The 26,466-nt window shown below is 54.6% G+C and overlaps 1 protein-coding gene across 1 annotated transcript in view; it reads right to left on the reverse strand.

Moving 5' to 3' along the window:
- GSG1L (GSG1 like) overlaps positions 1-26,466 on the reverse strand; it is a 182,518-nt gene that overhangs the window by 12,487 nt on the left and 143,565 nt on the right. The window contains exons 4-5 of the mRNA XM_045542854.1: positions 20,376-20,487; positions 12,454-12,621 (exon numbers count right to left, since the gene is read on the reverse strand). Of these exons, the coding sequence (XP_045398810.1) occupies positions 12,454-12,621; positions 20,376-20,487 (280 nt within the window). The remainder of the gene's footprint in view (positions 1-12,453; positions 12,622-20,375; positions 20,488-26,466) is intronic.

Below are 26,466 nucleotides of genomic sequence, written 5' to 3' on the forward strand. Positions count from 1 at the left end.
ACTGCCCTCTCTGCCTTTCCCGTGCCTTGCACCTGTCCTGAAACCTCTCACTCTCAATGCTCCCCGCAAATGGTCTCCAGGGGGCCCTCCCTGTCTTCTCACCGCCATCCTCTTTCTTCTCGTGCAAGGATGTCTCAGTCCTTTCCAGAGCAAAGGCCCCATCTCTGTTCTCTGGTTCTTCCTGACACCTCCTATTCCTAGCTGCATGTCCAGGAGCCTGGGCTGGCGCAGAGACTTGGGGAAGGCGGGAAGCAATGCCACAGTGTCCTCAGCAGAAGGGAGACAGCTACTCATACACGCGTATTTTGGTCCCCTAAGATCATTCATTCATTCATTCATTTGCCCATCCACCAGGAACGTCCCGTGGACTTACTCTGTGTGGTTGGCACCAGGTGCCGTGTGGAGGACAGAAATGTGTACTTCAGTCTCTGCTCTCAGAGAGCTTCCAGCCTAGTAGGGGAGACAGGCTCGCACAGGGTTAGAAAAGGGCAGGCTCTGAGTGACGCCACACGGGGACTGTCCACGCCGTCTGTACCGGGGCGCCAGGCCCCTGCTTCCCAGGGAGCAAAACCTGAACACGGTTTCTGTTCACAAATATCTCCTGTGGCCTGGGTGGCCCCAGATGGCAAAACTAAGGCATGTGTGCTGATGCCGTAATTTCAGTTCAACATAAGGGAGAATGTTTTGTTTCCTTTATCTTTTAATAGAAACATCTTGTTTATTTTCCCGATAACACAAGCTTGTTCCAAAAACAAACAAAAGACATTCTAGTGCCACAGAGAGAGCAGAAGTCCCCCTATAATCACGTCTCCATGTAGTGGGATCACCACTGTTAGCAGTCTGCTGTTTATATTTTCAGAATTGATACTTTTTTACCATAAATAGACTCAAATGAATACTGTCTTACAACCTAATTGTTTTTTTTACTTACCCAGAAATTTTCCCATATTAGTACACCTAGATAGCAGGCATCTTTTTTTTCTTATAATTATATGTAGGAATAATTAATATTCAATGTTATTTTTTTATTTTATTTTTTTGTAGATAGGGTCTTGCTCTGTTGCCCAGTCTAGAGTGCACTTGCATTGTTATAGCTCACTGCAACCTCACACTTTTGGGCTGAAGTGATCTTACTGCCTCAGCCTCCCGAGTAGCTGGGACTACAGGTGCACACCACCACACCCAGCTAATTTTTGAAAATTTTTTGGTAGAGACAGGGTGTTGCTACATTGCGCAGGCTGGTCTTGAACTCCTGGCCTAAAGCAATCCTCCCACCTCAGCCTCTCAAAGTGCTGGAATTATAGGTGTGAGCCACCGTGCCTGGCCTCAATACTCTATTGATGGACATTTAGGTGTTTTCTCATTTTTTCACTCTTCCAAATAATGGTACATGTGGTGAGTTCCCCATCACCAGAGGCATTCAAGACTGGAGGATCACCAGTCATTAAGTGGTAACTGGATTCAAACATTGGGTGGCAGGTCATGCCAGAGAACTGAGCCCCATCCTCATCCCAGAGCATCACCAGCCTGGCCACATCCAGCACCTCTGGGTCAACAGATGCCAGCCCTGCCAGGTTAAGGGTGGCTTCCCATGGCCTCAACCTGGAGCCAATTCCTCGATCCACCCCAGGCTCCCAATTCTCCTGGTTCCTTGAGATTCACCTTCCTCCAGGCCTCCTGCTGAACACCACATTGGCCTCTGCTGGGAGCCTCAGCCCTGGGAAGTGGGGCCCAGGGAGCAAAAGAGCTGGTGTCTAAGGAGAGAACCAGCCCAGCCTGGCATGAACCTTTCCTCCCTGCTCACCCAGACCTTGCTGCCCAGCCCCTGGTGCAACAGCTAAACATCAAGTCACACCTGCCACTAATGAGCATCTGGGTGCTCCAGGCCTTGTGCTGGGCTTGGGGACCACAGGAACAACCCAGCGAGGCCCCCACCCCAGGAGTTCCTGCTTGTTTTACACAAATCATCACGGGTCACATGCTAAGTTTCAGGCCGGAAGGATGTTAAGAAGGTTGGCAAGACGAATAACTGCCTAGTCCAGGGGTCGGCAAACCTCTGTAAAGGTCCGTATAGTAAATATTGGAGGCTTTGCGAGTCCCATGGTCTCTCCCACAACTACTCAACCCTGCCCTGCCGTGTGAAAGCAGCCGCAGACGAGACGTAAACAGATGGCCGTGGTGTGTGTTGCCGTTCATTTACAACAGCAGGTGGTGGGCAGGATTCAGCTTGCGGAGGTGGTGTGCCCAAGCCCGGTGGTTCTCAACTCCGCTGCCCATCGAAGTCACCGGGGAGTTTTTAATTACCAGGCGGTTGCAATGTGCAGCCAGGGCTGAGAACCACCGGTGTAGGTTCCAGCAGAGGCTTCCTCGGGGACATGATGCCTGGGCCGCCTCCTGAAGACCGTACGACACCTGCTTACTTCTCAGAGAGGGAGCTGCCCGGGTCTGCCTTTCTACGAGGCTGTGTTGCCACCGTGGAAAGAGCTGGTTTCCTTGCACAAACAGCCCTCCCCACCCGATTCACCAGGGACAGCACCGGGTCTGCAGAATCTGCAGCATCTTGGCAGCCACGTGGGCACGGCTAGGGCTGGGCAGTGGTTCTGGGCAAGGGCTGACGACCCTTCCGCAGCTTCCTCCAGGGCCAAGTGCCACCAGCAGCTGGGCTTCCTGGCAGGAAACACACAGAGGATAAAGGAGGCTTCGGGCACCACGAGACCTTGGGCCCTGGAGTGGGGAGAAATCGAGGTTGAGCTCAGCTCTGCTAGGAGCAGGCAGCACGACCCTGTGCAACTCATCTGGCCGCTCTGAATCCCAGTTTTCTTATGTGTGCAATGGGCATAACAGTGGCGGCCACAGTCATGACAGTAACCGCCGCCACCAATGCCTACCTGGTTGTACAGACCTAGAGCCCAGGACCTGGCACAGAGGAAGGGCTCAGGGCATGTCAACTACCACCATCTCTAAACTTGCTTACTAGCCCGTCTTCCCTGATACATTTTCAGTTCAGAGAGAAGGATGGAGTTTATCTCATTCTCTGCTTGTAGCCTCAAGGTCTAGCACGGTGCTTAGCACAAAGTATCTCAAGTAATATAAGGAAGGAAGGGAGCGAGGGAAGGACACGAGGTAAAACAGTCTGAAGCTAAGAGCAGCCCAGGGCCAGCAGGGATGCTGAGCTCTGCGTTAAGAAAGCGACAACCGCAAATGGCACTAGGCACAATTCCCTTTGATTTGAACGGTAATTTCCTGCAGGAAATCTTATGCGTTTTCTAAAGACAGATTTGCTTTTGTCAAGGAAATGGTGGTGTATGATATTACCCACAAATCTAAGTAAGTGTCCTGAAGGGTGAACGGGGACGCCTGGAGCGAAACAGCACGCAGGGCTGGCAGCAGATGGGACCCGGGCGCCCCGGGTGGGTCACGTCCCCCCAGGGGGTGGGGTGGTGGCTCCACTACTCACCAGCTATTTGTGTCTGGACAAGCCTTGATTTCTTCTTCTGCTAAATGGGCACATAATGCACCTACCTCTTAAGGTTGCTGTAAGGATTACGTGCACTAATAGATGCAAAGCTCAGTCTATTTAGGGTGGTACTTAGAACACTGCATGGCACTGACTTTGATGATCGTGATGTCATTACTATTTCCGTTGTCATCATCCTCACCTGTGGGGCCCTTGGGGTCCCGTCACTGTGATCCACACTCAGCCCCACCTCACAGTTCAAGAGGCTTTGGGCATGTGAGCGGCTCCGCTCAGCCTGGTCTCCTGTCCCCTCCCCACAGTCCTGGTTACAAGTGGGCATGATCAAGCACCAGCTGTGGTGACAGTGGGCAAAAGAGCCTCTCAATGTCCCTCTGGCTGGCGACATGGAGGAGAAAACATGGGCGTTCAGGGAGCGGCCGTTTCTTCCAGTTGTTCCTCCCCCCATCTTTCAATCATTTTCCACTTCAAGGACCACCCTGTGCTGCTCCCCTTGCTTGTACCCTGGCGTTGGCCGGTGAGCTCGTTGTGTGAGCCACACGAGGGCCCCGCAGTCTCTGCGATGCCATCTCTGACTCCTGGGCACCACGCTCCTCTCGGGAACCCACAGCAATCTCGAAGCCCCCCAAGCACAAAGTGGTGAAGCACAAGGTGTTGCTGAGAAGTAACATTCCAGCCGGGACACCAGACGGATAAAGCGGAGCTGTGATTGCTCACGTCTTGGAGGTTAAACACCCAGCAAACAGTCGCAGAGGACAAAAAACACATTGATTTTTAAACGAGCAATTTACAACGGAATGAAAAATGGAATTAAAAGGAATTTTGGCAAATAAATGACCACAGACACTAAATTAAGATTCCATAACATCGTATCAAAAAGGCCATTCCAAGATAGAGAGAAATAAATGGGTTTTTTAAAAAGATTCTTTTTTTTTTCCCTTTCCCATTTTTTGAGTAATATCATCGTGATACAAAACATTTGGGAAACAACAGAAGATAAAGCGATCCACAGTGTCAATGCCTTAGCCGGTCCCTGTGTGCAGTTTACGGTCCGTTTCCCATTTATCCAATGCTGGGTTTTAAAAAGAGACCTCTAGGTATTGACACCTTGGGATGATTTTGACAATCACGTGGGTTGGAAATTATTACTTGGAAATATAAATAATCACCAGCATTAGTGGTGCCCCTGCCCCAAACTCCCACGGCCACTTTCAGCAGCCCCTAGGGGGTTCCTCCAGCCGCCAGGGCCCCACCCGCAGCGTAAAACCGCTAGACGGGATGTGTCTAGTTCCTTCCACAACCCAGACTGGACACGGGGAGAGGGAACAGGTGAGCAAAGTCCCGGAGGTGGGGATACCTGAGGCCAGGAGGGGGGAGTGTTGGGGAGTCTGCAGCACAGGGAAGAGGGGGTCAGAGCTACGGAGGCAGGAGGATGGCCGGGCTGGGGAACTGCAGGGGTGAGGGGGTGCTGTGTGCATGGGGAGGGGGCTGGGGGTGCTGCGTGCACAGGGTACACTGTGAGGCTTAGAAGTTATGGCGAGGAATTGGGTCTTTGTCCTGGCGGCCGTGGGCAGCCACTCCAGTGTTTTAGGCAGAAAGCTGGGGTGGCGTCGCCCTGATGGCATCACCGTATTGAGGAGGCATTCCAGCTGCCAGGGCAGACCGGTCTAGACGGGCAAAAGCGGATGTGCAAAGACCAGCCAGGAGCTGGCTAGATTCGCCCAGGTGAGCCCCGTGCAGCCTTGGACAGAAGTGGAGAATGCACTGGGCTTGCGGTGACAGGAGGCCGGTGGGGGTGGTGAAGAAGGGGACACCTGTCGGGACGTGCAGGCGTCCAGCTTGCAGGAGCAGGGCCGCTCACAGAGAGAGACCTGTAAGCCTGGGCTGGGGTCGGGGGGCGAGTGTCATGAATGAGACTTGGACGTGTTGACGTGAGGTGCCTTGGACAATCCCGAGTGGAACTGCCAAGGTACGGCACTGGGCAGTGTGGTGGGGGGACTCTCAGAATGTAAGCGTTGTCGGCGACGTGGGCACTGAAGACGATGACCAACGTGGAGCAGAAGGGAGCGGGGGACGGCCACCCTGTGAGCGGGAGGAGAGGCTCATGGGGCGGAGGAAAGAGCAACCCTCCAGGCGGGTGGGGTGTGCTGGGCGCCAGGCTGCTGGGAGCAGCTCCGTGGAGTGAGGGGGAGGGAGCCAGATTGGCGTGGGCTGGGCGGCGACTGGGAGGTGACGAAGTGGAGACAAGCCCTGCAGAAAGACAGGAGAGAGGGAACACAGCCGGTGGGGCACAGGGTCGCCGCACCCATCCCCGCCGGAGCCAATCCCCGAGGTGTGTGCAGAGCCGGAGTGAGCTCTCCCCTGCCCCGCGTGGCAGTGACTCATGTCCACGCTGTACCCCCAGCCCCGGGATCTGGCCGCTGTGTGTCAGCTCGGAGCCCGATGAGGGCTGGCACCAAGGACTGTAGCTGAGGGACGGTCTCTACTCCATCTCTTCTCTCTCGGAAGGTAAAATTATCCCAAGAGTAGCCGAATAGCTGCTGCCACCAGCCCCAGCCTCAAACACCGTGGGAGGATCAGAGAAATCTGAGACTCAGGCTCGGCTCCCACTCCTGTCTTACTCTCACATCACACCACGACACCCAGATTTTCCTAAATACACTTAGTTTCCTGGCCACTCCCGGCCTTTGCCTGTGCCTGAAATACCCTTCCTCACCCACCGCCAGTCTGCCCGGTGAATACTTCCTGGGTCTTGAAAAACTTGGCTCGAGGGTCTCTTCTGTGAAAACTTTTCTATCCGATACCTCCCACCAGGGTGGGACTGACCCCTCCCTGCCTGGAGCCACTTCCAGGACACTCCACTACAGCACCCACAGTGCTTTGCTGCAGGCACTAGATTGTGAGCAGGGGGCTGCAAACTCAAATGCCTCAGGCCATTGTTGCCACACATGAACGCGGGCCAGTGTAGCCAGATCTTTTTCATGAGAAGCCCAAAATCTTGATTTATTTATTTTTTTTTTTTGAGACAGAGTCTTGCTCTGTTGCCCGGGCTAGAGTGGGTGCCATGGCGTCAGCCTAGCTCACAGCAACCTCAAACTCCTGGGCTTAAGTGATCCTACTGCCTCAGCCTCCCGAGTAGGTGGGACTACAGGCATGCACCACCATGCCCGGCTAATTTTTTTGTATATATATTTTTAGTTGGCCAGATAATTTCTATTTTTAGTAGAGACAGGGTCTCGCTCTTGCTCAGGCTGGTCTCGAACTCCTGACCTCCAGCGATCTACCCACCTCGGCCTCCAAGAGTGCGAGGATTACAGGCGTGAGCCACTGCGCCCGGCCTAAAACCTTGATTTTTAATGTGAACTCTCCTGGTTGTTATAACGCAGCCAAAATTTAAGAATTTTGAAACCACCATGGGGTCAAACAGTACATCTTCAGGCAGGATTCTCCAGGAGCTGCCAGTTTGCCAGGTGCCATATGCCCCCTTTTCGGGCAGGGACTGTGTCTTATTCGTACACAGAGAGGGAGATCTCTGAGGAGGGGAAGTAGGGAGAAGGAACCCCCAACTTTGTGCCAGAAACTTCATGGCAGCATCTCACGCAACCCTCACAACAAAGCTTCGGAGTGGGCATTAATCTATTTTCCAGCCAGGAAACTGAAGCTCTGGGAGGCGAAGTGACTTGTCCGGGAACTCGCAGCTAGTCAATTGCAGAGCTGATTCCAACTCTGGTCTATTTCTTCATGCATGACACAAAGGCCAAATGCATGGCTATGGGCCAGGCACTCACACCGTGCCTGCAACAGAAGTCCCTGCATAACTTTCTACTATACTTAACAATATAATTATTATTAATGAATACCATAATTTATTGACCCCCTGTAGTTCTAGGTTCTAGGGACAGAGAAAGCCAAGCTCTCTGCTCCCGGGGAGTGCAGTGCACATAGGAAGGGGGCAGACATAAACAAGCAATTTCAGAGAGTCCCAGTGCCACAGAGAGAGGTGCAGGGGCCCAGGGAGGAGGCTATCCCCAGGAGCAGGGGCTGTCCTCCCAGGGAGCTCCAGGGCCTTGTCAACCACAGGCTGCCACTTCCTGAGTGGGGCGGGATGTTTGCTCAGGGCGGCCAAATTTCCTCTGGAGTCTAATCCAACAGGTCTCATTTTCTTGCACACATTGTTAAACCAGATCTGAGCATTAAGCATTCAGGAAAGTCCCGATCTGCAAATATTTACCTTTCATGCGGCAGCTTCAGACCCTCCCTTTGGGAGGCCCAATTAAGACACTCTCCCTGGGGACGGTGGGCAGGGTGATGCTGATCCGGGATGTTCCCCAGAGCTGGGACAGGAGAGGCTGCTCCCAGGCAGGGGGGTACAGGCTTTTCCTCCCCCCCAAACCCGACACAGGTGCATACTGGCCCTCCCACGTGAGCATGCGTACACACACGTGCACACACACCTTTCTTCCACACACCACTATACTTGAAAGGCCCTGAAAACCATTTGGAATTTGCCCACCTGATCCTCAGACCTGTAATCGTCTCTTGCATGAGAATAATCTACAAGGAGCTGGGTGGGGGTCGGGGTGGGGGTGGGGAAGGGACAGTCCAGGCCTTTCCTGGCCATCAGCCCCCACAGGGCACCACCTTGACCCCAGTCACCAGGAAGACAGCGTGAGAGGCCAGGATGAAGTGGGCTCTACACAGGCCTCTCCTGCAGAGAGGAACGGCAGGGCATCAGGGAGACCACGCACCCCGACCACGGCATGCGTCACCCCAGACCCCCATTCTGCACCTCGCCTGCCCCTCACAAGGGGAGCTCGTCTGCCGTGGGACTCCCCTTCCCCGTGTGCCAGGTCCCACCTCAGTGCCCAGCACAGACTGCTGATCAGCCCCGAGCAACTGCACAGCACGGGGATTGACTGTGTGGTCTGGGTTCAAATCCCAGCTCTGGCACTTACCAGCTGTGTGACCTTGGACAAGTCACTTTCCCTCTCTGTGCCTCCATTTTGCATGTGTAAAATAGGGATGACAATAACACCTACACCTCATAGAGGTGTTGGGGACATTAACTGAGTCACAGCAAAGGCAGTTAGAGGGGGGCCTGATTCAGGGAGAGATATAACAACATGATTATTAGCAGTACCTCTTGGTCACTGCCAAGCTCATGCTTGGCTCTGAGGTCTGGCATTAGAAGAAGGGACAGGAACTGTCACACACAAAGCCCTCCACGTGCCAGGCACTGTGCCCAGTATGTCACCTGGGTGATCAAATTTCAGCTTTCCCAAAACATGGAGGACTCTGGACCCTCCCATCCTGGGCCAGAAGAAACAAACCCAGAGGGGCTCACTGCCTTGCCTCATGTCACACAGCAGTGAAGGGACAGAAACTGGAAACCTCACTCCAAAGCCCTGCTCTTCCCACACCACCCTCTGTCCTCCAAGGAGGACACATTGGCAGGTGGGGTTGTGGATCTCCTTCTCTTGTGTCCCTACCTGTGGTTTCAGGGACGCCGGCCACTGCGGGATTTCAGCCCTGCTTCCAAACCCCCCACCCCAACCCCTGGCAAACCTACGCAGAGATCTATGTGCTCTGAGCTCTTTGTAGGGGAGGCACAAAAAAGCAAAAAAAAAAAAAAAAAAGCAAAGGAAATAGAACAGCCCAGCTAAGCTGAAACGCTCTCCTCAGAGGGAAAGGGAAATAAAATTTGATGAACCTCTGCATAACGTTCAAGTCATGAATGTGTAAAGCGATATTCTGCACATATGCCGGTGAGCACTCGTCCTGGGGCCTGAGCTGTCAGGGACCACTGGAACTGGGGCACCCGCGGACAGCCTCGCCTTGCTGACGGCGTTCGGAGCGGGCCTGTCCTCTGCCTCAGCAGAACGAGGTGCGCTTGACCCTCTGACGCCCCAGGAGGCAGATCTCCCCCGGCCGAGGTGACAACTGACGGCAGCGTTAATGGGGCCGTTTCAGACAGCAGGCTGTTTCCGTGCCTGCTCTGGGCCCCGTGCCACGCTGGCACTGCACCTTCCACAGCCCGGGGCGAGGCGAGCCGTGCACCAGGTCAGCCTGGCCTCCCTGGCCACAGCCCACCGGCCTGGCACCGAACACCCGCCTTACGCCGGGCAATCACATCCTCTCTCCCGGGGCTCTGGCAGAGAGGCTATGGCACTCAGCATCCACGAGATGGTGGTGGGGCTGGCGCTGAAAGGGCATGAGGGAGCCGGGGCTGAGGCCTCCAAAGAGAAGAATCCAGTCGGTCACCAGAAAACCCTGCACGAGCACTTATAAGTGTCCAGCCCAATGCTAGGGGCTCAGGAGACGGCAGGGAACAAAACAGCAAAGACCTTCTATCACGGAGCTCACAGCCCGCAAACCAGCAAGCAGAGGAACAAAGAAAACCCTGGCAGGGGGTGTCAGGTGCTACAAAAAATAGCGATGGGATAAAGCGTGACCAGGATGGGGCGTGTGGGGTGTGCACATTTAAATCAGGTGACTAGGGAAGGCCTCAGGGGAGCATTCCAGGCAGGGGCACAGCACGGACAGATGTCCTGCAGTGGGGCTGGGCTCGAAGTGTCCAGGGATGGAAAGGAAGTCCATGTGGCAGAGGAAAGAGAGGGCTCTGTCACAGAGAGGGTGTCTATGTGGCCCCGCCATGGCCCACCATGCTCCCGCTCTGCTGTCACGGCCCCAAGGCGCTTTCAGTTCCGTGCCACTGAAAGGCATCACTGCCTATCTTGTTGGGCTCCCCCAGAAGTAGACCCAGTGACAAGGATTTGGGGACAGGTAGTTAACTGGGGAGGAGGTGCCAGGACATGTGGGAGGTGGAGGTGGGGAGTGACACAGGGAAGCGAGGAGCCAGTACAGGGTGTGTTGACAGGCAGGTCCCTGCTGAGGACACCTGGCACCCAGTCCCGCTGGGGCCCTCTGAGAGGCGCTGCAGAGCACACCCTGGCGCCGTCTCACCCAGAGGCGGGAAGTTGGGGTCTTCATCCACCAACACCCACCAGTTCCTGAGAGCCCAGCTCCCCCCACCGCGGAAGACAAAGCACACGGGTCAGAGAGAGCAGGAGGAGACCCCCAGACTACACATGAACCACCAGCACTGAGCACATCTGTCCAGGGCACCACAGCACCTGCCTGGACTCTGGCGGCTGCCTGGGTGTGATCCCAGCTCTGCTTCTTCTGTCTGGGTGGCCTGATCCCTGGGGGCACTGCCAGCTCTGACTGTCTTCAGTCTTGGAGACAGCCACACAGACCTAGGGCCCGACTCCACCTCCACCACTGTGCAAACTTAAGTACGTGTCTTAATTTCTCTGAACCTCAGTTTTCCTCATCTGTAAAATGGGGCTAACATACTAACTGCATAGGGAGGTCCTGAGGATGAAATTAAATGCCTGGGGCTCAGGGCCTGGCACACAACTCGTGCTCCATGAACAGCAGTTGTGATGGTTGACTCTGCCCTAGGGCTGCTGTTGTCTTTCTTCTCTCAAGAGGAGATTGGTCATTGATCGTCCTTGGGCCCCACAGGTACAGGGGACCAGGTAGGACGGGCTGGGGTGTGGCCAAGATGTGAATCAGAACAGCCCGGGCCCCACCTCTGCTGCCACCGACTGCGACAGGCCTGGGAAGCAGATGGAGGTCAGAGAGTGGCACAGCTGTGGTTACGTGGGGCCTACTGCACACACAGGCACAGGGACGCGGGATGGACCAAGGAGGACCGTGCCCCTCACAGCCCAGAAGAGACTGGAGCTGTTACCGAGGTGTAGGCTGGTGCTAGACCAGGGAGCGGCTCCAGGTGGAGCCAGGAGAAGAGCAGGGGAGGGCGAGGTGGATACAGCGGGAACACTGAGCTCACTCTCTGCAGGGAGGGCTCAGAAATCCCAGATTTCAAGGCACTGATGCTCCGAGTGGCTTCATCAGAAGAAGAGGTCTGGGAGGAGCTCTGCCTAAGGGTAACTCCAGCTTCTGAAATCCACCCAGCCAGCCATCTGCCTATGTCTTTCCACTCATCTTCCTTCCCTCCTTGTCTCCCTCCCTCCATCCATTAATCTATCCACCTAATTATCAACCCACTCATCCATCCATCTATCCATCCATCCAACCACCCATCTATCCACTCACCTATCCACTCACCCACCCATCCACCCACCCATCCACTCACCTATTTATCCATCCGTCTATCCATCCATCCAACCACCCATCTATCCACTCACCTATCCATCCATCCAACCACCCATCTATCCACTCACCTATCCATCCCCCCACCCATCCACTCACCTATCCATCCATCCATCTATCCATCCATCCAACCACCCATCTATCCACTCACCTATCCATCCATCTACCCACCCATCCACTCACCTATCCATCCATCCATCTATCCATCCAACCACCCATCTATCCACTCACCTATCCATCTATCCACCCACTCATCCACCCACCCATCCACTCACCTGTCCATCCATCCATCCATCCATCCATCCATCCATCCACCATTTATTGCCACCTGTTCCCAGCTGGACTCTGAAGACTCATGTGACCAGATGTAGTCCTTGCCCCTGAGGAGCCACCTCCTCTAGCAGCCGTCACCAATCCCACAGTGGGTCCTCTTTTCACTCAGTGCCATGACAGAGCCCCAGAAGGAAACCTTGCTTCAGCCTCTTTATCGTGGTTCTGAGAAGCGCGGGGCCTAATAGCAAATACTCAAACTTGGTTCCCTTCTGAGTCTCGCATGCTCTGATCATGTAAGCCCAAGGCAACCTCATGCCCCATAAAACATTAAAATGTCCCAGAAATTCCAATCCAGTGGGGTCCGAACTCTGCCTCGCTCAGCCTGCCCCTTCTGCCCCACAGCCTCCCAGAGCACCTCTGTCGGACCACTCACTCCACTTCTTGACTGGGGGCCCTGTGGCCATCGAGGCCAGGCCCTGCACTTCAGATTGCCAGTGGTGGCAAGAGGTGACCCCGTGTGCACTGACCTCTCCCGGAAGTACTTGATGGCCTCAGGGTCTATGAAGGTCGGCTCCTCTCGGTAGCCCTGCTCAAAGACCTTGCGCTTGTGCCGGAACTCAATGACCGTCTTGGTGTAGGAGTTGAGCGTGGTGACAGAGGCTGCCATGCAGCAGGTAAAGGAGCCCCACGCCAGGCTGCCAAGAGATCAGGAGAGAGATGCCATGGTCAGGGTGGGCAAGGGACAGCAAACATCCCCCAGCCACCAAGCATTCATGCATCCCTGCTCGGCTGCCTCCTCTGGGCCAGACCCAGAGCAGGTGCGGCCGTAGAGAAGAGCAGACTTGCTCCCTGCCCCACTCACAGGCTGGTGTTGGGGACAGAATGATCTGCACATTGCGACAGTGATAAGACAGAGTTCATTACAGGGTGGCACAAGGAGAGCACATCATGCCGTCCAAGGGGGCTGGCAACAGGGAAGGTTACCCAGAGTACAGCAGTGCTCGTGCTGGGTCTGGTAGGGTCGCTGGGAGCTGGCCAGGGCACAGGGCCTTCCAGGAGAGGGGAGCAGCGTGTGCCAAGGCCCGGAGCCGTGAGACAGCAGGGAGCCTTCCACTCCCGTCGGAGGCTTGGGGTACTGGAGTGAGGATGCGTGAGATTAGTCGGAGTTGATGATGGAGAAGGAGATGCGGGCTTGCTCTCCGTGAGCACTAAATCACCTTTGTTCCCCTGTGCCCTGGGCAAGACGCTTACTCGGACTCACGTTCCTCATGTCCATTTTGACGGACATAGCAATAGCACGACCCCAAAGCGCCGTTTCGGGGGTTAAAGATGATCCACTGACATGGTAGCCCGGTGTCCGGCACAGGGTAGGCACTCAAGAAACGCACGCCGCCATTATTCCTGTTCCTAGTAAAGTTCTTCCCACCTATGTCTACGGGACTTGGTTTGCAAGCTCTCCCTGTGAGAGGCGGCGTTATAATGACCCGCCTGGCTCTCTCCTCTGCACCTTTCTGTCTCCACAGCTGCCCTCACCCGGTGCGTGCTGAGCCCCGCCCCCTGCTGGGGAATATATCCCGCCCACAGCTGGAAAGAAGGGAAGGGTGGGAGTGGAACGCGCGGTTCCAGTTCTAGGCACGGCCTCTGGCCTGATTCCCCTGACCGAGACCGCGCATTCACATTTAGTTCTAGGAGTGGGGTGCCTTCCTGGCTCCAGTGACACCTGGCCTGGTTTCTGGGTCCCCATTTTCCATATTTGTCTTGGTGACTGGTTTCCTCCGAATCAAGGGCTCCATTTTGCTGTTCCAGCCCTGCCCTGCCTGAGCACTCCAGGCCTCCCCTGCTGCTGGCGCACATAGCTGGTCTCTGAACGTCACCTCCCCTGCATTCCCCACGGTCAGTGCAGCCTCCGAGCAGCCCAGGGGAAGCAAGGGAAAACCTGAGGATTCAGCCCTTCCCAAAGGGATCCCTGATAATCACATATTTCCCTTAACACCTAACCCATTAATAGATTCTCCTGATGCTTTGATGAGGAGGAGCTAATTTAGATCTTCTGGGAGCCCTGAGTGTCTGTAATGGACTGTTTTGGGGTGTCAGCCTGGCCCCTCTAAGAACGTCTCTGTTCACCAAAGGGTCCAGTATGTGACCCACTCCCTGTTCAAAGACGACTGGACACGAGCTGAACATCTGGCCAAAGCTGGTCCCATCAGACACTCTCTCCTGAGCAGACAAGCTGGAGATTCTAGTTCAGTCTGGGATGTCTCCTCGAACCAGCGTGGTGGGAGCTCAGAACCTGAGGATGGAGAATGCAGAAGGAGGCTTTCTCTGGCATCCTGCGACTACGTTGGTTTTGCCCGGGCTGCATCCATTCTTCCTTCCGGGGACAGCACCCTGAATCTGCTAAGGGATCACCTCACCCTTCCTGCAGGCCACGTGGGCTGGCCCCACCCCCACCCTCTCCTGGAGAGCACATGACCTCGGCCTGGCCAATGAGAGAGCTGCTTCCCTCCAGCCACAGTAATTGGTTCAGGGACAGGCACGGGACCCAAGTCAAACCTGTGACACTCACTCCCAGGACTTTGGCTGAAGCTATTGGGAAGCAGAGCTCCTCTGTCTTCTGGGGTACTAAGCTAGTGGGATCTGAGCCAGCAGTTGATGGGGACCCTCTTGCCACTCACTGGCCTGAGGATGAAGCTGACCCAGAAGGAAGCAGAGCTTTGAAAAGCAGCCAGATCTCCAAGCTGAAGCCATTATCCCCGGACTCTTCAATCATGGGAGCCCAAATTCCTTTTTTTAAAAAAATTGTTTTCCCCTTAAGCCAATTTGAATTGGGTTTCTGTCATTGGCAGCAAAAGTTCTTATACAATTACTTTTTATAAATTATCTTCTTTTGCATAAGTTAGCCGAAGTGAATTTCTAGTCTATATAGCCAGAGATTTTAACCATGGCCAAGGTTGACTCTCAACCCCAATGGCCCAGGCAGGGGATAGAGAAGACCGGTCCCTTCTCACCCTTGAATGTCACCCCCTCCTTTGTGGGCAGTAGCCTCCCCATCACTCTATCACCTGTCCTTGTTTAATTTCATCACAGCCTTCATCTCATCATACCCTGTAATTCTCTTGTATCTTTTTTCCCCCTTTCATGTATGTATCCTTTGTTTTTCAAGTAAAATTTTCATATTGAGATAATTATAGATTCACATTGCAGCTGTGAGAAGTAATACAGAGAAAGATCCTATGGACACTCTAGCCAGTCGCCCCCAGTGGTAACATCTTGCAAAACTAGTGTCATAAAATAGCACAGCATCACAAGAAGGATACTGACATCGGCACAGTGAAAACACAGACCACTGTATTTTGCCCAGTTGCCACTTTATAGCCACACCTACTTCCCTCCCAACCTCCCCCAACTCCTGGCAACCATGAATTTTGTCTTCATATCTATAATTTTATCACTTCGAGAATTTTATATCAATGAAATCATACAGTATGTATGTTTGGGATTGGCTTCTTCCACTCAGTATAATTCTGTAGAGAATCATCAAAATCGTGTGTATCAGCAGTTTGTTCCTTTATACTGAACGGTATTCCTGCCAGCAATGTATAAGCATCACCACTGGCCCTTAGCACCTAGAACAGTGCCTGGAAATAGTAGGTGCTCTGTAAATTCCTGTAGAATGAATGAGTGAATTAATAAATACAGATAAAATAAAAACAGATTGGTAAAAACAGATATGAAAACAATGTTCTGGTTTTGGGGGGGGGGTGGTTCAGGGCCACGCCCATATGCCCTCATCTCCCCAATCCTCTCACCCCAAGTCCTCGAGGTGCCCACAGAGGGCACGGTTTGAAAACGCTGGGGCTGGAGCACCTGCTGGTGCTGGCAGCCTGCATTTCTGAGCTGGTGCAGTGAGGTACGTGGGTGGTTGGCCTGGTTTTCAGAGCCAAGAGCAAGAGTGGACGCCGAAGGGAGGAGGGGGGAGAGCGGCGATGGGGGAGGAGGGTGCTGTCAGCCCACTCTCCATCCCCCGGAGCTGCAGGGGCAGGGGCGCAGGGGCAGAGGGGCACAGAGGAGCAGATTCAGAGACACGTGGACGCCACCCTGCACTCTACTCCAGGCCCTGCTCCATGGGAAAGTTGTAACTGATCACTAAGGGAGGCCTCGCTGCCTGCAGGCCAGAGGGGCACAGACTCTGGCATGGGACAGGGCCAGGCACCAATGCCTGGGGGCCATGCCACCCTCAGGGCCCAACAGCTGGTGGGACTGGGAGCTGAGTGGCGCCAGGCTCTGAGGGCCCAGCTGGTCCCTCCATGGCCAGCAGGGCCCCCTTGGGCTGCCACACCCCTGTCCCCAACCCTGGTCTCAGAGAGAAGGAGGCCAGAGCCACCTGCCTGGGGGAGGATGAGTAAGAGCAAGCTTCCCGCTAACCACACAGCCTCTCAGCAGTGACTCCAGGTACCTGTCCCTCCATGGTCTTTGGGGCCGAGGCTCTCACAGGGTCACAGTGGCAGACCTGCGTCCCTAAGGGATGAGCCTAATGAAATGCCAGCCAAGCCCTGCAGAGAGGGCAGAGGTGGCCTGGGGTCCCCAGAGAGGGAAGAGACTGGCCTTCTGTCTCCAGAGGGTTGTAGGGACTAAACAGGAGGGGCGAGTAGCAGTGAGGCCATGTATTCCATAGGGACAGGGGCCCGGAAGCAGAGAGGCACAACCTGGACAGGAAGGGGAACTCTCCTGGGACACAGCCCAACTTGCCACTCTCTTGCTGTGTGATGTAGGCCAAACTGCTTAACCTCTCTGGGCCTTCCAGCTCTTATTATCTGCTACTACAGCTCCATGATGTCCCACTACCCTCAGTCTGCAGAGTGAATGCTCAGGATGGGGTTTCACTGTGCATGTTGGGGTAGGAGGGGCCCATTTCCCACCCCCTCCCTTTGATCAAATGCAAAACAGAAGCAGAAAGTGTTTGTCCAGGACTAGCTTTCTACTCTCCCGCCACCACCAGGGAAGCTGAGGTGTTGACATTCCAAGCAGGGGCCACAAACTCAAATTCCTGCAGGGTCAGGCAGATGACTAAGTGAGGGAAGTGTGGGAAGTGTAAGGCAATAGGGAGTGGAGGGGACTGGGGCAAAGTGGAGAGCATACACCCCATGCACAGGGGCAGCCTTACTCAGCTCTCCCTGCCTGTTGCCACAGACAGTACTGGTTAGACAGGGACAGATCTGCCCATGGTCAAGACAAACCAGGAACCTGGATTTTGTGTAAAATGTTGCCTTTTTAGATAAGTGTTAAGAACAAATACAAAGTTTGATAAAACACAGTGGAAGGTCAAACAAAACATAGGCAGCTGGGTTTGACCTCAGACTTCACGGAATTTGCAGCCTCTGAGGCTCATTGTGTGACTTTGGACAACAGAATTAACCCTGTCTGAGCCTGTTTCCTAACTGCTCCACAGGCATCATGTCACTTACCCCTTGTGATCACCAGTCTCCAAAGACACCCCCCACTGAGCCACCTCTCCGGCGGCTCACGCTTCCCCTTGCATCTGGCCCCGTCACTTACAGAATGCAGCATAAGCGACACTGTGTGGCCTCTGAGCAAGGTCATAAAACCCTGCAGCTTCCACCTGGGTGTCTTGGAATGCTTGCTCTTTTGGGACCCTCTCCCCAGGGACTCAGCCTCCGTGCTGTGAGGAGTCATTCTGGCTGCCAGCCACTGCCAGCTACCACCAGCCATCACCAGCCAGCACCAGCTGCCAGCATCGTGAGGGGCCATCTCAGATACCCCCCACTCATGCCCCAGTGGCTCTAGCCCCAGCTGACATCCGACTGACGCTGCGGGGTCAGACCCCAGCAAGTGCCACCCAGCCGAGCCCAGTCAACCACCCAAACCATAAGCGATAATAATAAATGTTAGTGTTAATCCACTAGATTTTGGGACACTATGTTACACATCAATAGCGAACTGGAATGCTACTCAGGAGAGCCCCATGAGGCCGAAACTCGGGCTGTCCCCATTTTACAGTTGAGTACACTGAATCACAGAGAGGGTGAGTGACCTGGCCAAGGTCCGCCGCAGGGGGCGAGGGTTGGAGTCAGGACCTGAACCGAAGCTGCCTGATTCCAGAGGCCACACCCTCACCCGCCCCTCCAGGCTGCCTCTGCCACCAGGCAACGGGCGTCAGGGCAAGATGGGGACCTCCGAGCTTCTCAGAGCCTGTTCATTCCTCCTCTCTACTGGGCCGGAACGCAGAGGCCGGTGCTGTCTCTCCTCAGAGCCAGGCTCTTCTCTGGTGCCGGGGCCAGAGTTTTGACAAATGGCCTCACACATATTAAGCGAGAGAGTTGACATGGCGCAGCCCCGGCAGGGCCACAAATGTGAGGGATGCAAAATGGAGCTGATCCATCTTGTGGCTCAGTGACAGGGGGAAAGGGATCAGCCCTTAAAGGGGCTGCACGGTGGGCCCCGGCCTTTAACAAGTCCAGTGGGAATCGGTGCCCCTCGGAGGCCAGCACCGAGGGAGCAGAGGGGCAGGGAAGCTTCCGGGGAAGGAAAGGTGCCCGTGGCCGACACCAGCAGGCTCCATTGCAGACACAGGGGCTTCTGGGAAGAGAGGCCTGGGGGAGAAGGCCGTTCTCACTTAAGGCTGTGGGACCCAGGGCAAGTGGCCCAACCTCTCTGAACCCCAGTTCCACATAGGCAACACGAGCTTCTTGCATGTGTTAAATTTCATGTCAGTAGCAGCAAGAAGAGCTGGTGTTTACGGAGCACTCAGGCGATCCTCCTGTCTCGGCCTCCCAAAGCGCTGGGGTTACAGGCATGAGCCACCATGCCCGGCCCATTCTCTCTTCTGATAGCAGCTCACTCCATCATCCCAGCCAATTTTCCATTTGGAGACCTCTCCTCCTCTCTCTGTCCAGAGTTTGGGTGGGGCCGCACCCTTCTCTGGACCACCTGACTCAGTCCAGGGCAACTGGAACATCTCAGTCTTCCCAGGGTCTAAATCAGTGGTTCAGAGATAGTCACATGACTTAAGATAGACAAATGAAAGTCATAACCAGAATTTTAGCTTGAAATGTTGGAAAGAAACCCCATCTCTCTGTCGATACTACTACATTTGTTAAGACGTAGGCCTGGAACTGGGTGTGGTGACCATTTTTGCTAGCACTTAGGGAAAAGCTGCTTGAGAATGAAGCCAACACCAATGCAAAAGGAACAGAGATGGGAAAAGGGGAGAGAATGAAATCACTTGACCACCTGGATCCAGCTGTTCCTGAAGCAGACCTTGTGGTAGCTCACCCAGCATCTGCTCCACCTGCTCGCCATTTGGGAATTTTGGACTGATTCCTGGCTTCAGAGGCGGGCCTGGCTGGGCTGAGCTAACAAGCTCATGACATTCCCCAGCCGCAGTGATGATTCAGGAGAGAGAAGGTGACTTCAGCCCATCAGAGGGAAGCTTGGGGATCCAGTTGGTGTTAGAAAGAGAAGCCCTTTCTCTCCTATATGTGCACCAGCCTCAGGAGGAGCTTTCTCACCCTCAAGGGAGAAGCCAGCCCAGGGACAGAGTTAACATGTAGAGGGGACCATGCTCGGAGGATCACAGAGGAACAGAACTCGGCCCTGGTGACGCCAGCCACACTGGATCAAACGGGCCCTGACGTCCACTTCTCGCTGTGCTTTCCCCTTTCATGGACCGCTGTATCTCTTTGCTTAGACCGATGTGGGTGACTTTTCTGCTACAACCTGGAGTTTCCCACCGGGACTGCTCAGTTACATGAACTAATAATAAACACCCCTTGCTTATTTAAGCTTGGGATTCTACCACTCGCAGGCAAAAGAAACCTGACTAATTCCGCTTTTCTTGTGCACACCCTGCTCGGAGGTGCTGACCCACTGCCTGTATTCAGGCCCCTCGCTGGGGTCCTCCCACCCCATCAGACCACCCGGAACACTCCATGGCTCTCCTGACTCCAGGTCTTGCCGGCTTCCATTTCCCCTTCCAGGGCAGGTCGCTAAGGCAGGGGTCGGCAAAGGACCAGAGAGTAAATATTTCAGACTTTGCTCGCTGCTCAGGCTGCCATGGCAGTGTGAAAGCAGCCATAGATAATACGCAAACAATGGGGCTATCTGTGTTCCAAGAAAACTTTATCTATGGACATTGAAATTTGAATTTCATATTATTTTCCCATGTCACAAAGTAGTATTATCTTCTGGTTTGTTTTGAAGCATTTGAAAATGTAAAACCCACCCTTAGCTCGAGGGCTGCATAAAAGCAAGTGTTGGGTCGGATGTGACCGGCGGGCCGTGTTCGCCAATCCCTGCTCTAGGGTCTCAAAACACCTGTGGGCGGTTACTGCCCCCCACCCAGCCTTCTCTCCCCTCCCCGACTGGGCTGAGCTGCTGAAGTGGCAGCAGGCCACAAGGCTCTGTTGCCTGAAGGTCAAAAGCCACTTACCAGAAGGACCACCCGTAGTCCCAGGAATGGGGTCTCCAGTCTTCGGGGCCGAGGCTCACGGTGACCTGGAACACCTGCGTGTACATCATGTGGGCCACCATTCCCAGGAGGCCTGCGGGGCAGGGAGCAGAACAGGTGTCAGGGAGCAAGGAGGGGCTCTTCTAGGCTTTTCCTGCCTGCTTGTTAGTGCTGGGGGAGAACAGGGACCCCTGGGAAAGAGAGAACAGCAGGACCAGAGCATGGGAGGCCACAGAGGCAGTTTTCTGAGCGAGGCCAAGGAGCTTGAGTTGGGGCCAGAGGGCCAAGGGAAGCCCTGGAAAAACTGAAGCAAAGGAGACACAGAGTCAGACCTGTGTGTGCATCAGCAAACCCTTTCCGTGAAGAGCCAGGTAAGGAAATACTTTAGGTTCCGTGGGCCATGTGGTCTCTGTTGCAGCTACTCAAGTCGGCTGTTGTAGCACAAAAGGAGCCACAGACGATACGTAAATGAAAGAGCTTGGCTGTGCTCCAATAAAACTTTATACACCAAACAGGCATCGGGCCAGATTTAGCCTGTGAGTCGTAGTTTTCGCACACCTGTGTTAGAAAGTCGATTTGAGGGAAGCAGCCTAGAGACTGTTTTTGAAACTGCAGGTCTTGAATCATTAGACTAGCGGGTCACGAAATCAGCTTCATGGACTTTTAGCGCAACCAGCATAAAAAAAAAAAAGGAATGTGGAATGGGATGGGACTATCTGATACCATCCAATGCAGCAGGAGGAAGTATTGTTTCCTGAAACTTTCCGCTTCTATCCATGTGTGGGTGTGTGCAGTGGTTGTATTCATAATATGAAATGTCTTTTCTGTGGCTCCCAAACCCACTGGCTTGGAGAATTCTGATCCCAGAGGATCTGAGTGGGAATCCTCTCCCACCACACTGTCCCCTTGCGGCCCTGGGCAAGGCCCCTCACCCCACTGAGCCTCAGATCGTTCAATCGGAAGATGAGGATCACGACAGGTATGGTGGAGAGTCAGCGAAAGGAGGCAGGGCAGCCTTAGGTTTCTGGCACTCCCTTTGCTGAGGGCTGGACCTTGCCCTCCAAATCCTCAGTTGCTGCACCTTCTCTGAGTCCCTCCTCACTATACCCGCCCAGATGCTCCCTGAGTTTTTTGACCTCTCAGTGCCTTGGTTTCCTCATATATAAAATGGGATCGTGGTAGACACAGGAGCATCCATTGATGAAGGAAAACATTCATGAGAAAGACCACTCCTTGTATCAGGACAGTAGGCCCATAACAGTATTTTAATATAAAACCTCCCAGCTAGACCCAGAAGCTGGACCCAGCCTGGCGGCAGAATAATTAATTTTCCAAATTCTTCGTTTAGAAAGGCATTGATTCTTAAATTGAATTCTGTTTATCGCCAAATATGAAAAGCCAAGCCTTAAGAAAATTCAATACATGAAAATTACAATTCACTCAAAGATACCTGGGTGGAACTCTCTGCATTTTAAAGATTCTGCTTCAAAAATCTGGCCCTTGTCCACATTCCTAGAAGCACGTTTGTTCTGCAAAGCAAGGTCCATCCCAAGCATCTGTCCTGTGAATCCTCGGTAGAAAGGATCATTTCCAGCTCAGCTGAATTAAAAAGTGACTTTCTGCTGAGTTACAGCACCTCCCAAATTAGGGACGACTAAATGAATGAGACTTTCCTGCTGCTGCTATTACTTCCTGGCTCGGACGCACACCAGGAAAAGCCACAGCTGTAAATATCTCATAGTGGCTTCCGGAATCTCCCAACTGGAGTGGACATGTTAAGTATGGCCTCTGCTGGACCCTGGGGGACCCTGAAGGACATTGAGGGCTGTGGGATGTTGGCCAAAGGGCCAGCGCTGGGCCGGCTGTGGCGCCACCCAGGACAGGAAGAGCTGCCATAATTCCCAGCCCTGCTCTCTGTGGGTCACACTGGGGAAGCCGAATTCTGTCGTCAAGTCTACAGGGCCAGCATGGGCTCAGAATGAAGAGACAATATCAAGAGCATCAGAAGGTGCGTGACATCACTGGCATACGGACGATAAATAATACTATGTGCCTCGAAGACGCCACCTGGAGAGAGACTGTAGGAAGAGAGGGGCAGGTGCCGGGAAGGAGGCAACATCTGGCGCTTCAGCAGAGTAAGAGGGACAGCAAAGGACGCTCAGAGGCCAGGGAAGGAAATTAGGAGGAAGACCAGTGCGGGGTCGCCAGCTGGGACAGGTTGAGAGGAGGACAACAGAAAATGACAGAGGGTGCTTTCAAAGCCTCATGCTGCCTGGAAAATGGGGTGACAGCTGGAGAGGGCCTGGGATTCAGAAAGGGATTTTAAAGATGGGAGACAGAGAATGTTTCCACGCCCATCCAGAATGATCTAGCAGGAGAGATGGATAGTGCAGAGGAGCGAGAGGGTGATGGTGGAAGCAAGGCGGACAGAAGAGGAGCAGGTGGGGCAGGTTCTAGAACACAGGGGGCTGGTTTTTGATGGGTGCCTGGACGCCTCGCCCAACGGAGCCCGGGTGGGAGAGCCTGCGAGTGAGATCCCAGTTCCTGGGCAGATTCACTTCCCTCTTCTCCAGCAAGCGTGAGACAAGGTCACCAGCTGAGAGTGAGGCGGCAGATGGGCGGCGAGGGGGGAGCGAGGAGAAGGTGCGAAACAGTCTTTTCCAGAGTGGAAAAGCACGAACACAGCGTGCAAGTGCATGCGGCGCTCGGGCCAGCGTTGCGTGCCGTGTGAGATCGTGCTCGGGAATTCAAAGTGAGCCCAGGCAGCGACGAGGCTGTGGCATCCAGGTGGGGAGAGAGGAGCCGGCCTGGCAATGGGTCTGGAAGACACACAGGACTGACATTTGGGGTGCCCCACATCACCTCTTGTTTCGTCGCTGGGGGAAGGAGCGGCAGGTTCCTGGCTGTGCCTCGAGGTGGGTGGACCAGCACCCCGGTGGCCCCTCCTGAGGGAGCCCTCTCCAGCCTGGCCCTGCCGCCAGGTAAGGACACAGAGCACAATGGCCATCTGAATCCCAGACTCCTCGTGCCACCGGCCTGGCTCTCCGTGGCAGGGTTTAGATGTTTTATGCGGATGCCATGCTCCATTTCATTGAGATATCAGGGAGGTAGCTGGTTAATTAATTTATAATAGGGTTTATTATTAAAGATGCTAAGTTATTACTGAGAACACGTGGAGAGCGCTCATGTCTAAATAAATATTCTTGTAGATGTCGGGCACGGAGCTGGACGTGCCAACATTCCAAGCGTGTCATGTCGGGGACGTGAGCCACAGAGGGGCTGGCGGGGAAGCTGGAGCCGGATGAGATGGGGCAGGACCGTCGCAAAGGGAAAGCCCTGACATTCGGTTAGTCACTGAGCATCTGCTGTGCACCAGGCTTTTCTCCTGGGGAGACGGGGGCTTCCCTCCCAATGCTCCAGGGGGATGGGACGGACGGACACAGGAACTGGGCACCACTGTGTGTCACAGCAGCCAAGAGGGGAGGTCCAGGGCTCTGGGGGTGGGGAGGTGAGAAAAGGCCCCTAGAGGAGGCAATACCCAAGCTGAGAGTTGGAAGGCAGAGGGAGGAGGAAGGCAGGGCAGGCAGGGAGCCCGCACGCGGAAAAGCACAGGCAACGTGGTTGGGTGTGGCTGCCACAGGCAGGCGGGGCACGCGGGAGGTGAGAGGTGCTGCTGGAGGTATAAACAAGGACACTCCGTGAGAAGTCCTAAGCCATCTGATGGAGGCTGGACTTTACCCCACAGGCAGTAGGCAGAAATTGCATCATTGGAAATCACTGGAAGGGGCAGAGGTAGAACGAGCATCAGACATGCTTGGTTAAAGCCCCCTCCAGCTGCCAGGGAGGCAGGGCGCAGGGTGTTTGGGGCTGGGCAGCTGCAGTCCCCCCAGGCTGGCCAGGTGCTGAGATGCAGGCACCACTGAGATGGAGCACATCCCGGCAAACCTTCAGACACTGGGGTGCCCGGGCTCAGGAATGCGGAAGGACTCGGGGTGATGGGGAGCAACTGGGAGAAGCTGTGGGGACTGACCCAATTTACATGAGCCCTGGAATGAGCTCCCACAGAAAGAAAACCTTGAAATCCTAAAGCCTGGTATTCCATGACACCAGTCAGCTGGGGGCAGGTGAAAAAATAAATCCTTTATGCACACAGATCTAAAATATCCAGCTGCTGGTCACGACAGAGACCAAAGGCCGACTCGTCCTCGTGCCCCGCAGCCTGGGGGACCCCACATGGCCAGGTGCACCTGCACTTAAAACCAGCCCCGAGAAGCTGAGCTGATGCTATGTTTAAAGCTTGCCCAGACCTATTTTTAAAGAAAAAGCTATTTTTAGCCACTCTCTCGAGAACCCACAGCCTCTCTTGGTAGCATATTTCAGGGTTTAAAAAGTTTCTCCTTACACATAACCTAAATCTTTCCAGCTCCAATTTGAGCTAATTTCTTGCTCTGCCCTCTGAGGACGAGGGAGGTGAGCTGGCTGGTGTCATTCTGAGAGGAGCCTTTCGGGAGCACAGCAATTACCCAGGTGCCCCCAACCTCGTCGTGTCTGGACCACTCCAATTTCTCTGCCCTTTCTCCAGAGGGCTCGTTCTAGATTACTTGAGTCATTAGCGTCACTCTTATTTGGATTCTGCCTTTTAAAGTGAAGTGGCCAAATGGAGACAGCATCTAATGGGGACCTTCCAAGTTCAAGCAATGGGTTTACTGAAGTCCCACCAGCCTTGCCCACCCCACCCGGCCCTGAGGCAATGAATTGGCTCAGACTCCCCCCCACCCCCCCGCCAGGTGGGGGCCCAGAATGAGTCCAGAGGCTCTGATCCCAGGTCTTCGTGGGTCTTGGGGTGGCCCAGGGCCAATTGGTACAGGGATGACTTTTGATACTAATGGCTATGCCCCTGCACCCCCAGCATTGCCTGTTGCCCGCTCCCCTCCCCATGTGGATAACTAGACACAAAGCATCCATGGCCTCAGGGCACAGCTGTTGCAGAAGAGAGAAAACAAGAGCCAAACTCTGGCTTCGGGGATTTCAAAAGACTGTCAAGTGCTGGAAGAAAAAGGTTTGGAAGAATACAAGATCGGGTAGGCCCCATTTCTCTTCCGCTTCCACCTGCAAACCAGGTAAATGAGCCTGCCTGGGGGACAGCGGGAGGCAGGGCAGGAGGAAAGGGGGTGGGAGGGTGGCAAGTCCCAGGAAGGAACATACTAAACTAGGTAGACATGAAGCAGGACATCCCTAAAGGGCCCCAGCCTCCGCTTCCAGCCCCTTCTGTTACATCCCCGGAGCCACGACAAGTGAAGTTGGCACCCCCAGAGGGTCCTTTCCCGTCTGCGTGGACAGCGAACACCCAGGGAGTCACCGACACAGCTGGTGTGTCCTCCACCTGCATCCACCCGTGGCCCTGACTCCCCAGTGCCTCTTCACATGCGCTGAGCCCCACTGTGGTGGCCTGGGATGCCCCTGGGCCCCAAGAGCTGGGATCCTCACCTAGAGGATGCTGGTGGGAGGACAGGAGCAAGTCCCCGAGCCTGTGCTTGGTGGGAATGCGTAAAACAAGCTGGAGGTCTCGCACAGAGAGCCAGGACACAGGCGAAGGCGCCCTTGGGTGTACACACCCCTAAGTCACTGCCCTGCCCCCTCACTTCCTCCCTTCTCTCACGCCACGGACTGTGCTCCTGACGTTCTGCCCAAGGCTTGGACTCCGGCTGCCCCTATGGGGAATGGCCTCTGACCCTGGACGTGATCCCCACGCCCCGTCTGCCACTGGCCACCTTCTTAGCAGCCCCCAGCCAGCCCAGCCCCCGCCTGGAGACGGGCTGCTAACAGCAGATGCCGTGCACCTGCATGAGTGGGTCAGGGAGGGTGGCAGCAAGGAGCCCACCCTAGGGCCTGTGCAGATGCCCCGTCAAGCCTCCATCACCTTCTCCGCTCGCCACGTGCCTCACTGGACCAGAATGGCAGAGGGTTGGGGACCCATATAATGCACGGCCCAGGCAGGGACACTGCTGAGCATGAACAGGGGCGTTACTAAAGATGACCCTGGGACAACAGGTGTGCAGGGCACTCGCTCATG

The sequence above is a fragment of the Lemur catta genome, chromosome 2, assembly GCF_020740605.2.
Source record: "Lemur catta isolate mLemCat1 chromosome 2, mLemCat1.pri, whole genome shotgun sequence".
NCBI lineage: Eukaryota > Metazoa > Chordata > Mammalia > Primates > Lemuridae > Lemur > Lemur catta.